Raw genomic sequence first — 13,370 nt, forward strand, 5'->3', positions numbered from 1 at the left:
GCGCTGCCGCTGTGAGCCCGTCCCGGTGGCTGCGCGGCGGGAGCTCGGGGGCGCACCCGTTGGGGCTGGAGCTGCTCGGCTCCGGCTGTCCCGCGCTGTCCGTGCTGAGCTGCGGACGTGCCGGGCCCTGACAGTAAGCACCTAAAAACCCCAGAGGTTACTAAGAGAGAAAGTAACACGGGTGTATCCGGGGCAGTGGTCGCCTTTGCTGTGATATCCGCAAACAAGGCTTTCAGGCGTTCGTGTCCCCATTCGTTTGTTCAGGTGTTTTGGAATCTGTCCTGTCTCGTTCCTGGAAAGCTCGGAGCGGCCGCAGAATGCCGTGGCCTCGCCGTGCTGGTTGTGTTTTGCTCTAATTACGATATGCTCTCAGTCAGGCACGCTGCCTGCTGCACCCGTGGTGCCGGGGCTCTGCCTGGGCCCATGGACCTCACATCGGGGCGACCCGGCAGAGGGAAAAGGTGTTTTACTCATAACCCCTTCCCTTTCCTTTTAAAGGCGAAGATGAGCATAAGCAAAACAGATCTCTATCAGACGCCGTGTGATGTACTTCCACGGTCGCCCTACTGTTAGTCCAGTTCAAGGCAATGTAAATGACCTGCGTGCCTGCTGTGCTCTGGGGTTACGCCGCTTCTTTTCCTACAGGAATCCTCGTGCTGCTCCTCAGTGCTCTCGGGGGTGTTTGGCAGTGGCACCTTAATTCTTAGAAACTGGGCTTGGAGAAGGTGTGGGCCAGACCTAGAAGTCCTTAGACTTAGAAGGAGCTGCTCCTCGGAGAACATCAGGAGGGGAATCTTTTCTTTGAGGAACTCCTTATGCTTGCTTTTCTTTTTTTTTCTTGCTCTCTTTGCTCTTTTTGCACAACTCAGCATCACCGCAGAAAGGAACCATTCTCTGCAAGGCTGTTTGTCCTCATTCTGTTTCTTTTTTTGGGGGCTGTGCCTTCCTGTTTCCCCATCTTTTTGCTGAAGGTAGCTGCTGGCAGCAGCAGCGTGTGCGGTCCCTGAAGCTGCATTTGCTCCTGCAGGCCCTGTTTGTGATGTTGGCGTTAGTTCTGTCAAAGTATGGGCAGATCGGTGATTTCACGCTTGTAACAGAAGCAGGCTGCGTTCCAGACAGAGCTTTCTCTCCATTCTGGAAGTTCCTCTGTTTCGCATATTCAGAGCAGAGAGGAGTATTGGTTTAAGACAAGCTGTGCATTTCGAGGAGGGAAAAAGTTAGAAGCAGGTGGATGCAGAAGCTGACTGGTTGGTGTGGATGTTAGGATTTAGATTGGAGTGCCATGAGATGAGCAGTGGACTTTCTCCCTCCTTCAGAGAAGAAGCCAGTTGTTTTTTTTACCCAGTTCTTACTGGCTCAAAGGATTACTTATGTAATATATTGGTAAAAGCATGTCTGTTCTTATCCATCTTGCAGTTCTGGGTATTACCTCTGAAGTTAGAACGATGCCTTTATTTCTCTTAAATAGCTCATGGTGTGTTTACTTCTAGAACTGATATCTCTGTTTGTTTGTTTGTTTGTTTTTGACAGCTCTGTGGAATATTTCGGGTGGCTTGATTCCACTTCAGCCCAGCCCAGCTGAAATATAGCAATTTCACCACAGTGGAACTATTTCTGCAAAGACAGTCTTGCAGAAGAATGTTCTCAGCTGTTAGAGTTTAATAGATTAAATGAGAGTTCAAACAATAGATCAAGCAAGTATTTAATAAACTGACTTGTGAGAATCACTGTTTATTAGCCTTGATAGACTCGAAGGAGAAATATGTTCCCCGTAAGAGAATTAGCTGATAGGCTTTTGGGTTATGAGACCTCGCCTGTTTTCAATTAGCATGACAGAGAAACACGCTTTTCTCTTGAGTCTCTGGTAGAGAGATCAGGTCTTGCAGTTCTGTGCTCTCATTGTGCTTCCTGAACATCCCAACAGCTGCAGGAGCAGGGAACAAGCCTCGCTCTCCCTTATTATAAAGACCTTGCTGCAGCTTTCCACCTGTGCTTTGCTTCTCTTGTTTCACCTACATACAAAAGGCGAGCAGTCTCTCATAAATAAAGGTTGCACTACTTGGCAGAGGTGTGCAGGGAGAGCACCAAAGCAAAGTACCTTCTGTTGCTCACCTTCACACTGAGGCAGCAGACTCTGCCTGGTACTGTCTGTACTGCAGTCTGGACTGCCTGTGTTATGCGTGCCTGTGAGTTAGTTTTCTGTACCAATCTTTCTCCAAAGGGATGTGTCCTTGCGTTTGGATGTGGGCAAGCTTTTGGTGAGGCTGACCGGTTGCTGAAGCAATTTGCTTTGCTTAATCTTGGGAGGATTCATGTGACGCTGCCTTGGTCACTCAGCTGAAAGAACAGAGCTCTGCACTTCCATGTAAGCTTTCTTTGCAGCAGCTTCATGTGTTGTGTCCTGGACACTGAAGCTGTTTCACATGCTGTGCCATATTTCACTGGGTCATTCCTATGCTTCTGCGTTTGCCAAGCCAGTTGATTCCTTCACTTACTTAATCATAAACGCTAATTCACATATGTGATTTACAAAGCCTGAGGAAGTCCTGTGACCGTCAGTCAGTAAAAGAACCCCAGTTGTAGACTGTGCGGAAATAAACAAATTCATGGTAATAAGAAATTTCACACTGTTAGTCAGACATGATGAGGAAATGCTATATTTGTGTTACCAATCAGTGAGCAGGCAGGGTCAGCTCAACCATCGTTGTTTCTGATGCTGACAGCAGAAAGTCTTCCCAGGAGCACGGCATGCTGAAAAGGAGATGTGTGTTCTCACTGCAGACATTTAATGTTCAAAGGATGTATACTGCAAAGTTGTGCACATCTCTGTTAATGCACTTTAAAAGGCTGCATACCTTTGTGCACAGAAACTCAAAGGCACACACGGACTTGGAAGTGATGGAAAAACTTTGTCCCTCATGAGATCTTAATTTGTCCCTTTTGCCTGGAGGCTGTAATGCTCATTGTTTCTCTCAAAGACTTCTGAATTCAGTTCTGTTTTTGGGGAAGGATTAAGCCTAGGTGATTCGTGCTGAGCTCTCTCTTCATGGGAAGTAAAGTGCTGAAGTGCTTTTCTCATCCCAGGGGCAGCCAGATAGAAACATGGCAGCCACTCACATGGTCCTGCCCTCACAGCATCCTCACCTCCACGCTACAGGAGCATGTGTGTCCTTCGGTGCTTTGCCTTCAGCTGAGCCTTTTCCCCCTCCTTGAAGGCTGTTTTGCAGGTCTCAATGTGTGTACAAAAACGTGTCTCTTGGCTTTGCAAGAGCACTGCATCACCACTGAGTAGGAGAGTTGTCCCCTGCCTCTAAGCAGGAGTAGGGCAGCCCACAAAGTGACCATGATCACAGGTTAGAAATAGGTGTCATGAGAATTCTGGGGGAACCCTTCTTTCTGAGCACGCTGGCCATGTTGTGGGAGAGGCAGAGCAAAGCAGAAGAGTTACAAACCTAAGAGAGCACTTCATGCTGTAGCACTCACTTGTGATGCTTGACTTGAGGCAGGAAAACTTCACAGCACGCAGGTGGAGTGTGGGTTGTCATGCCTGGCTAAGAGCTGTGTCTAATCCTGCAATAGGACTACAGACAAAGCATTTTCCTCTCTATTGTTAAAGCTCAGTGTCATCAGAGAGTGCTGTTTGTACAGAAGGAAAATAAAAAGGATGTTAGTTGGCATCTAAGACCAATATTCAGCAACTTCCCCATCTGTCCCCAAAGATATGCAGTGAGAATGAACTTTGCCATGGCTTCACAGCCCTGGCATTCTTGGAGGCATCTCCTATTGCTCCCAGAAGTGAGAGCTGGGCCCAAATCCTATCCATGCAAGGGTGCTGTGCTCAGGTGTAGCAGATGCCAAAGGCCTGCTGCAGTTGCGTCTCCCTGGTCTATGAACCAATTGCCAATCATTTCTGCTGACAGTGTTGCATCTTTCTTGTGGCCAGATTGCATCTATTCTGAGATCCTGTCTTTTGGAGCACCCAGGAAAAATTTTGTCGTCTCGTAGGTTAGTCAGGGGAGTTCTATGGGGACTCAGGTTGTTGAGAGGGGCTAATACGTGCCATTGTTATATCCTTGTTCAGCCTGGAGAAAAGGAGGCTGCAGGGTGACCTCATTGCAGCCTTCTGGTATCTGAAGAGCATATAAACAGGAGGGGAGTCAACTCTTTACAAGGGTAGGTAATGGCAGGACAAGGAGAAATGGTTTTAAGTTGAAAGAGGGAAGATTTAGGTTGGATGTCAGGGGGAAGTTCTTCACAGAGAGAGTGGTGAGGTGCTGGCACAGGCTGCCCAGCGAGGCTGTGGATACCCCGTCCCTGGAGGTGTTCAAGGCCAGGTTGGATGGGGCCCTGGGCAGCCTGGTCTAGTATTAAATGTGGAGGTTGGCAGCCCTGCCTGCAGCGGCGGGGTTGGAGCTTAATGATCCTTGTGGTCCCTTCCAACCCAAGCCATTCTATGATTCTTCAGTTGTTTAGGCTTTTTATTACTCTGTTCACTAGATATTACTAGTGTCTTACAATGTATCTTTGAAGGGACAAAAGACATAGGTGAGGGAGGTTCTCAGTTTTAAGGCTATATTTTATCTTTAGGTTGGGGCAACATGAGCGTGGGTTGTTGCACAAAGGTAGGCTTCTTTCCAGGCAGCTGCCTGTCTGCCTTGCTGCACAGCTGGCTTGATTAGAGCTACCTAAGCTGATTGTGGAATGGCAGTCTAAGAGTCCGGTTGTCTTAGGAGCGTAAGACATCTGTGGAAAACATTAAGAACAGTCTTAGCATTTCTGAGCAGTTCTTGACAGAACACCATAGGGCCAGTCTGCTGTGGTTTCATCGGGAATGTGCTCAGTGTTCGTTTTTGCCAGTGGTAGCAAAACCAGCTTTCCCAAGGTTCTTTACTATAATAAACCTTCAAAAGCGTGCTTTCAGGTTGTGTTCCTGGATGTTTTTGAGAGAAGCACATAATTACCTGTGCTCTTTTTTCTTGATGATTGAATTTTGTTCTGCTTTGCTGCTTAGAGTTGGTGGGCGATTCTTTCACCCATTTGTTTTTATCCCCTTGAGGTGTGCCTGTGGCAGTCCCAGGAGGCTGAAATAAGGATTAGGACCTAATTCCAAGAGGGCTGTGGCCTGATATAAAATAGGGTTGTGCAGTTCACGTTGAAGCCCAGTTCAAGTGCATGGGTTGGTTTGTATGGGTGCCGCTTGGAGACCTGAAGTTACAAAGTGCAGGAAGAGGCAAGAACTACTACTAACTTTTTTCCCCTTGCCACCTTAGACCAGAAAGAAAGGTGGATTTCAAACTTGCCTATGGAAATGCAACAACTAATCCCATCTCCAAAGGGCTCTCTTGCTCCTACTGCTGTTGCTAACTCCACCAATTCCTGTTTTCACTAAATCAACCCTATAGCCCTGCTCTGCTGCTGGGCAGCTTGTGGGGCCGTGGGTAGAGGAGCAGAAGATTAGGGTTCTTACTAATTAGTTTTTACAGCCGTGTTTGAGCTGTTTAATCGGAGTAGTGTTGAAATTAATGGCAGGCTTATTGTCCAAAGCTCCGGTACACGTGTATTTAGGTAGAATAAAATAAACAGTGCTAAATAAACTCCAGGCACTAAAAAGACTCCTGACTGATACCAGAAAAGTAGGAATAAAAAGCATCTTTGAATGTTTCACTGACAGGCCTTTGACTGAGCAATTACATCTCAAAGTGGACTTCTCTGGGAGCAAAATCATGGAGTGATGTTATTTAAAACAACAAACCAAAACAAACAAACAAACAAAAAAAAAGCCAACCAAAACCCAAACAAACTGTAGAGTGTCCCAGGGGCCAATGATTGACTTCAGCTTTTATTAATTCATCTGCAGTGCATTTGCCGGAGCTTTTAGGGTTTAATTGAGGTTAAGAGGTTGGAATCTGTGGTAAACAAAAGAATGGCATATGGGCAGTCTGAAATTGTGTATGTTTAAGTAAGAGCATTCCTTCTGGCCACTTGTTTTGGTTGGGCAGTTATTCTTGGCTTTTTTTCTTTTTTTTTGTTCAGTATAAGCGTGCAGTGCTAGCAAGTTAATGATTCATTAAGTTTTATCACATTCTAGCATACCTCTGAAGAAGAGAAAGCTGATCTAGGCTTGTGTTTGACCTCCCCCTTCAGATTAAGGACATTGCTTCTTTAACCTCTTACCTGCTGCAGGGTTGAAGAGCTCGTTTGTTTTAAAACCTTGAAAAAAAACGTCTCCCTGTCCTTTCACAGGATCACAGAATTGCAGGGGCTGGAAGGGAACTCTGGAGACTATCTAGCCCAACGCCCTCCTAACACAGGTTCCCTTTCTTAGTTCCCATCTCCCGCAATCTACAGTTGTCCATTTGAAATTTTAAGAGAGCAAAGCAAGTGTGAATAGGATGAGCCTTCCGTGAGCCTTGATTAACAGAGGAAGTAGGGTTCAGTTTCTTGAGTTCTCCACAAGGGAAAAAAAGTCAGTTTATTCTTCATATTACTTCTTTGCCTCTTCTGACTTGTGTTACAGGCTGCGTGAATGTATGTCTGTGGATGTAATCTCTCCTGTTGAGTGAGGACATGGGCCGTGGTGCAGTGGTTTGACAATCGAAACAAACCTACTTACGATGGAAAGTCTGAGCTCATAACTCTGAGGTCATTATGCTATCCATAAAGTTTATGGAGCGTATGACATCAGATGACAATAAAAAGTGACCTATCACCCTCAAGTCATTCTATAGGCATCTGGTATTTATATACAGATGTTCACAGTGTGTAGCCTGGAACCCAGGAAGGCTCATTGGTATAATTATATTGATAAGAGGATGAATGGGAGGTTTTCTCCAAATATTTCATTGCCTGGAAGCTTTGACCTCTTCTCATCTGGGAAGTCAAATGTGTCTTTTCTGTGTGCTTATAATTTAGAGCAACCTTCATTTTAAAGATCCTAGTTCCCCTTTATTACTTTTCTTCAAAGTCTGAATTAATAATAACTTGGTCCTTTAATGGAACTCCCTCCTTTATTAATACAGTAAATGTAAGTTTTGTGTGCTTCGCTCTCAAAGGAGGATTTCTATAGAAAGAACGTATACAACACTTCCTAATAACGCAATGTTCTATATGCCAGCTCAAGCAAGGGGGGAGGTGCATGGAGCAGCTTTTGCAGTTGTAGGAAGACACTTACAGATCTTGTACTTGGTTTAAAAACAAAGCAGAAAACATGTAACATCGGAGCAGGCTGTGTGGTGACCAACAGCAGAAAGGTGGTAACTGGTAGCTGTGGGGGGTGCTGTGTAACCTCCCGTTGCAATGGGAAGAAGATATGTGCTGTTGTGCCTCTGTGCACAAGTTCAGTTTCCCTCTTCTGTTTCTGTGGTTATTGTAGCTTCAGCTCTAAGTAGCTTGTGCAGCTCCCAGGCTGCTGCATTTTCAATGCTGTTCCAGCAGCTTTTTCCCAAAACTGAAGATCTCCCAACTGTGCTACCTGGGTTCAGCCCTTGGGAGGAAGCAAAAAACGTGGAGTGGTGGCTCAGCCTTGGGAGCTGATGAGTTTACTTGGGTATGAGGGCAGTGATTTCCCAGGGAACAGGGCTGGGCAGAAGGGATCCTGGTTCAAATGAAGTGTTCTGTGCTGACAGCTTGTCAAAATCCTCCACTTCAGGTGGCATCAAGATGTCCCAGCTGAAGAAGGTGGCACTCCCTCTTGCTCATGGGCTTTTTCAGGCAGTGTGGCCTGTGGTGTCATCTGTCTCATTGCTTACGTACATCTCAGTCTTGTTTTGGGTTCATTGTGCAAAGGAGATCTGATTGCTTTATGGCACTCTGCTCTGCCTCTCAGGCTATGTAAAGGTTGTCTCTGCCCAGTTTGTGCCACGATGCCGTCAGAAACATTGACAGTGACCTTGTAAAATGGGTGAGTTGGGTGCCACTGAGACTTGCCCCCTCAGCACAGCGCAGCCAACCTCAGCCAGCAGCGGGGCAGAGCTGCGACGTCAGGGCCTCACCACAGCCTCACTGACACTCTCCCCTTCCTAGCAGGTGCGTGGGATGAAAGGAGCCTGACGCCCATCCACAGCAGAGAGGAGACATCGGGTGCTGCTGGCGGGGCCACACGGAGCTGCCCGCCATGAGCCGGGCGCTGCTGTCCGGCAGGATGCACCCTGAGGGCCGCAGCGTCTGCGTTTTCCTGCCCGACAGGGAGCAGCTCAGCCTGACTGTGGGGGTGAGTGGCTCTCGAGGGATGCCGGGAGGCCTCGCTCCAGGCTGGGGCTGGCTTTGTTAGCTGCTGTTTTTCTCTCAAAGCCTGGTCTGCTGACCCAAAGGCTATTAGCCAGCTTAGTGTAATTGGCGCTCCATTTTCTAATTGGGTGGTTTCAAAACATTAGTAGAGTTACTCAAAACTTCTGGGATGGAGGTAACCTCTGTTCTTTTTCTGCTGTTATTTTGTTGGGGTTATTTTAAGAGCCCACAGTGTTTTTTCCACAATTAATAAACCAGAGATTCTTTTCATATTGAACCTGAAATGCCCTGATGGTTTATCAAGCACACCTAATAATGCCCATTTACACTGGTGTTTCAGCTATTTTTGCTTTGAGAGCCTGTCAATGTCTTTCAAAGACTCCAAGGCAGAGCAAACAACCTCTGGGGCTTTTTTTCCCACTCCTTCGAGTACTTGTACACACACTGACCACAGCTAAGTCGCTTCATTTCTTTGATCAGCTCTTCAAATACTGCAGTGCGTGTGCAGGAGTGCTGTCAGAGCCCTGCTGGCTGCATGTTCGGCGCAGCCCCATGCCCGCTGCAGTGCACATGGGCTCCTTGCATAATGCTGCTTGCTCCTCAGCCTGCGAGAAACCGAACTGTCAGCAGCACTTCAACTTAGGTGACAGAGCTGAGTGTTCCCCTACGACTGTGTGCAGGTGTTTGCCTGTGCACTGGTGAGATTTTCCCTTTTGGTTTTATTTGCTTTCCCCTGGGATGGGGAGAGAGGGAAGACAGGTGAGGTGAGCTGTTGTAAGCACTCGGCTGAAAACATGGCACGCGTCCTAATCTTCAAAATCCACGTAGGAATTCTCCTGTCTGTTATGTCTAAATGTGGCATCATTAACAGGAAAGTTCCACAAGGGCTGGTCAGAACGAGACTTCAATAGCAAAACCTGGGGCTCTCTGCTTGCAGGTCGTCTGTTCAAATTCAGCCCAGCTACCTCCTGAAAGACTTCTGCAGTCTATTGGTTTTGTGCAAGCCACAACATGAGAATTTAATTAAGGTCCTAGAGGCAGGTGCAAAGGCCAGTGATAATGGTCTGTTGAAACTGACCCTAAATCTCACCTTTTTATAGCTTTTATCAGCAAGGCTAAAGATGTGAGATAACAGAACCTGCCTTGCCTCTCTTGAGGTGCAGACTCGCCTGCAGAAGTGAAGGGCAGGGCTGATGGCATTGCCATCTGGTTTGGTGCAGCATTAAATGAGCAGAGGGTCAACCAGAGATGCCCAGAGCCCTTTCTGGTCTCATTGCTCCACCTCTGCTCCCTGTCTGGCATTTTAACTGTGGTATCACATATCTGGCTGAGTAGTGTTGTCCCAAGGGCATATGACAGCTGTGGGGCTGCCCAAGCTCCAGGATCTTCAGGCAGTGTCCCACTGCAGCAGGAGGTCCCATGCCCAGTCTTGGGCAGGCAGCAAGAACTATTGTCTATATTTAAAATGTGACAGTGAGTTGCCCTGGGCTGCAGCAGCTTAATAAAGCATAAGGAATGTCCTTTCACACTGAGTGCTGTGGGGATGGAGGGAAGGCAGCATGTCTCTGTTCCCACCTGCCTTTCTGCAGCTCCTGCAAAGAGCTAAGGGCCTTTGAATATCGCTTTCTCCAGCAGGATCTGTGACACCACATCCATCTGTAGACGTTTTAAGACATTTTCCCTCCTCACTTCTGCTATTTCATGCTTTAGTGGCCATAAAGTTGGAAAAAAACATATGTGGAGATACATGGGTGTGAAAGAGAATATCTGCTTGGGTCAAAACACAAGTTCTCAAAACACAGTTGTGTCCTAATTGCATAGAGAGTGAAACATGACCTCTTATAACTGGGCAAGTCACCAAACCCAGCTTTTCATTTGGCTTCATTCTTTACCACAACACCCCTTCAAAACAACAACAAAAATTAGGATTTTGCAGCTGGAGAGATCTTATAAAAGGAACATCAAGGCAATTTTCCAGTAATATTAGTAGAACACACATTTAATTAGCACAACCACAGATGATAGCCTGTGCATTTATTAGAATAATAATGCCACTACTTAATGTTTCCAAAGCCTTTTAACCTCCTCAATGTGGAATGCAAATACTAAATAAGCTTGGAGCTCAGTGAGGTAGGTAGGAATCGTTATCCTTCCAGCAGAATAAATTATAGATCCTTTCCCTGATAAGAAAAGGGTTTATGCACATAATTCCTTTCTCCTCCTCTCGTACAAATTCCATCCTTCCAGATAAGAGTTTTCCTGTATGTGTTTTGCGTGGTCACGTGTAGATGGAAGCCTGTTCTTAAAGATGGATTCATTGTGTGCCCTTCATAGATATTGATGTTGAAGGTAGAAAAGTGGGAGCCATTTTAAAGTTTCTTCGTCCCTCATCAGACCTGTATTAATTTTGGTGCCCACCATGAGAGTTATATTGGCTAATGTGTGGGAATGGCGGGAAAGAATACTGTTCTCTATGTATTGTCTATCAGTTACATCAAAGATCTGAAGCAGCATCCAGTTCGTTCAGTTTTCTTTACCTCCCAGTGTGCTGGCTTACCTCATTTTGAACTCACTGGTCAGTACCAACTAGATTTTGTGACTGTCTCAGTCCAATTTCTGAGAAGTTTCTTCGGTGATAGCAGCTGAAAAAAGGACAGCTACCTAGACTAGTGAGGGTCAGACTGCTTCCTGAGAGGAGCAGGACAGCCAGCTACTCCACCAGTGCTTAAGTGTCTCAGAAGTGCCTCCAGTTGTTGCTTGTTGCCTAGCTGGCAGAGGAGAGGTGGAAATGTGAACAGAAACTTGGGAAGAGAGAAAGTCTGGCATGGTCCCATGTGTTTAGGGGCAGCGGGCATAGGTCTGAGGTCTTCTGGTTATTCTGTGAGCAGCAGAGCTGGTGCTTTAAACCATATGGACCGCTAAAATAGAGATGGGTGGCCAGCATGTATGAATACTTGCATGTAGAATGACTCTGGAGTAGCGCATGTAACCTGCTGCGTGATTTTATTTTTGGGTTTCTTCACACTATGAAATTTAGTCCAGTCTGACGTGGAACAAAGCTGAGTATCGGGCCCCGTCAGAGGAGGGAATGATGCATAGCGTGTTTGGAATGGAATCTGGCATACAAACCATGTGCAAAGGGAGGAAAGGCCAAACAGAACCACAAAAAAATGGAAAATTCAAAAGGAAATATTGATTGTTCTAACAGGGGAATGTAGGAGGAGGAAACAGAGATTGCAAGTGTTATCAGTGTTGCATAGCTATGAAGTTTGGGAGTAAAACTGGATACAGTAAGAAAATGCCAAAAGGAGTATGGACAAGGTGGTAGATCACATACCTGCTGTGCAAGAAACTTCATTAAATTTCTGCTTTCGAGGTGAGTGTCACGAAACGTTGAAGTGTTCAGTTCATAGAAGTAAGCATCTTCCAGCAGGTTTTTCTTCCCTTAGGTGTGAAAGTACGTCACAAAATATACCTATTTATATAGCTTTTACATAGTCCTGTGCTCCTAGTGACTGATGTATGTGCATAATCATTTCAGCTACAGGTAGGTCACCCAGTCCTTCCCAGAAAGGATAACATGCGCAGAGTTTGCTTTGCTTTCTTGAGAAAGGAGGCAGATTTCAATGCCAGTTACAACTGCGTGTTGTTGGCAGCCGAACAAGTACCACGTTTAGGTGTGAGACCACTCCCTTACTGTTTGGGGGTCTTACAGAATTGCATGTTATCACCTCTCCTAAAGTTTGTGTTGCACACATGTTGGTGTAGCACAGGTTTCAAAGCTTTGGGTGAAGCATTAGTGAGTGGCTGGCTGGTGGTGCATTGTCAAGAATTAAAAACAAAGCAAGCAAACAAAAAACGTCAGTAGCCCCGTTTCCCATTGTCTGTATCTAGTGACATGGTACATCCTGGGGCAGGGCGGAGAGTGGAACCTGCTTCTGGGCAGCATGGCATGCCAACCCTAAAAGGGCTTGAGGAATTACAATGGCAGTTAATTTGGTGATGATTACACTGTAGGCGAGTTCAGAGATAGACTTCTGCCCTGTTTTCTTTGCTTCTTACCTTGGGATGGCAGCTTGTGGTACTGCTGCTTGGCACTGCCCAGCAGTGGCACAGAACAGCTGAGAGAATGTGGCTGGTTTCACAGCAGCTGGCTGCACCCCAGGCAATACTTTGGTTGTCTGTTTCGGTACTGTTTTGCTCTCTGCAGCAGTTCTGGCTCAGAACTCCTCCCACGTCTCTTGAGGGTTGGGGATTCTGTGGGATTTTGCTAGTGTGTTGAGTTCTGCTCCTGAGGTGGTGTGATGGAGTGAGGGAAATAAGGCTATAACTGAGAGGACACCTAATGGGGGAGCTTTACAGTCACTGTACACATCCTTGCCACATGCAAGTAGCCCATATCACCACTTTGCTAAGGGAGCTTGTGCTGGACCAGTCTCCATTTGGCAAGGAAATAGGAAAAAGCTCATAAGCAATTGGTGACAGCTTCTGAAAATGCAGATATTAGTTGTTGTGTGACCAGAAGTCAGCGGCAGACAGAATAAGCTGTTCTGCATGGAGTAGAGAGCAACCTCATCTGTACCCCACGAGGCATTTCAGGTAAATGTAAGAATGCAGTCTTGGCTTTCTTTGTGTACTTTTGTTTTTAGTTCTCTTGAATGAAAGTTTTGTTGTTTCTCTTAACCTCTGAAGAAACATTTATACAAGAGAGCAGTGTTTTGGTTTCTGTGTTTACAAACTTTTTCCATGAGAGCACTTGTCAGTAGCACTGCACAAAATTAGCACTCCAGAATTCTCCTTACACAACAATGCCAATAAATAGGAGATTTGAATTCATATCTTACTGAGCTGAGCCACTTCACAGCGTGAAGGTACAAAAGTAACACCTTGATAATTTTTCTATGATGATAATACTGAAAACAAATCTTGTTCTTTGAGAGTTCTTCAGCTTTGGTATCCAAAAACATATTGGCCAATGTAAGGAAGGAGAATTGGCCCATTCAGGTGTGTGAGCCATCTGTAACGTTGGATTGGTTGTTTCTTTCAGGTCAAAGCCACTGGACAGGAGCTCTTCCAGCAAGTTTGTGATTTAGTGAAGATTAAAGAGCCCCACTTCTTTGGCCTCAGCATTGTTAAAAGTAAGC

At 46.1% G+C, this 13,370-nt stretch overlaps 1 protein-coding gene across 5 annotated transcripts in view; it reads left to right on the top strand.

The window, feature by feature from the left end:
• The window catches only part of FRMD1 (FERM domain containing 1), a 36,478-nt gene that overhangs the window by 261 nt on the left and 22,847 nt on the right, over positions 1-13,370 (top strand). For 4 of the 5 annotated variants that reach the window (XM_015284361.4, XM_015284363.4, XM_419603.8 and 1 more), the window contains exons 2-3: positions 8,026-8,209; positions 13,274-13,364. In XM_015284361.4, the coding sequence (XP_015139847.1) occupies positions 8,114-8,209; positions 13,274-13,364 (187 nt within the window). In that variant the 5' untranslated portion in view covers positions 8,026-8,113. Of the gene's footprint in view, positions 1-8,022; positions 8,210-13,273; positions 13,365-13,370 lie in introns of all 5 variants that reach the window. The other variant, XM_015284362.4, reaches the window with a different exon arrangement.

This window comes from Gallus gallus, chromosome 3 (assembly GCF_016699485.2).
Source record: "Gallus gallus isolate bGalGal1 chromosome 3, bGalGal1.mat.broiler.GRCg7b, whole genome shotgun sequence".
In the NCBI taxonomy this organism is placed as follows: domain Eukaryota; kingdom Metazoa; phylum Chordata; class Aves; order Galliformes; family Phasianidae; genus Gallus; species Gallus gallus.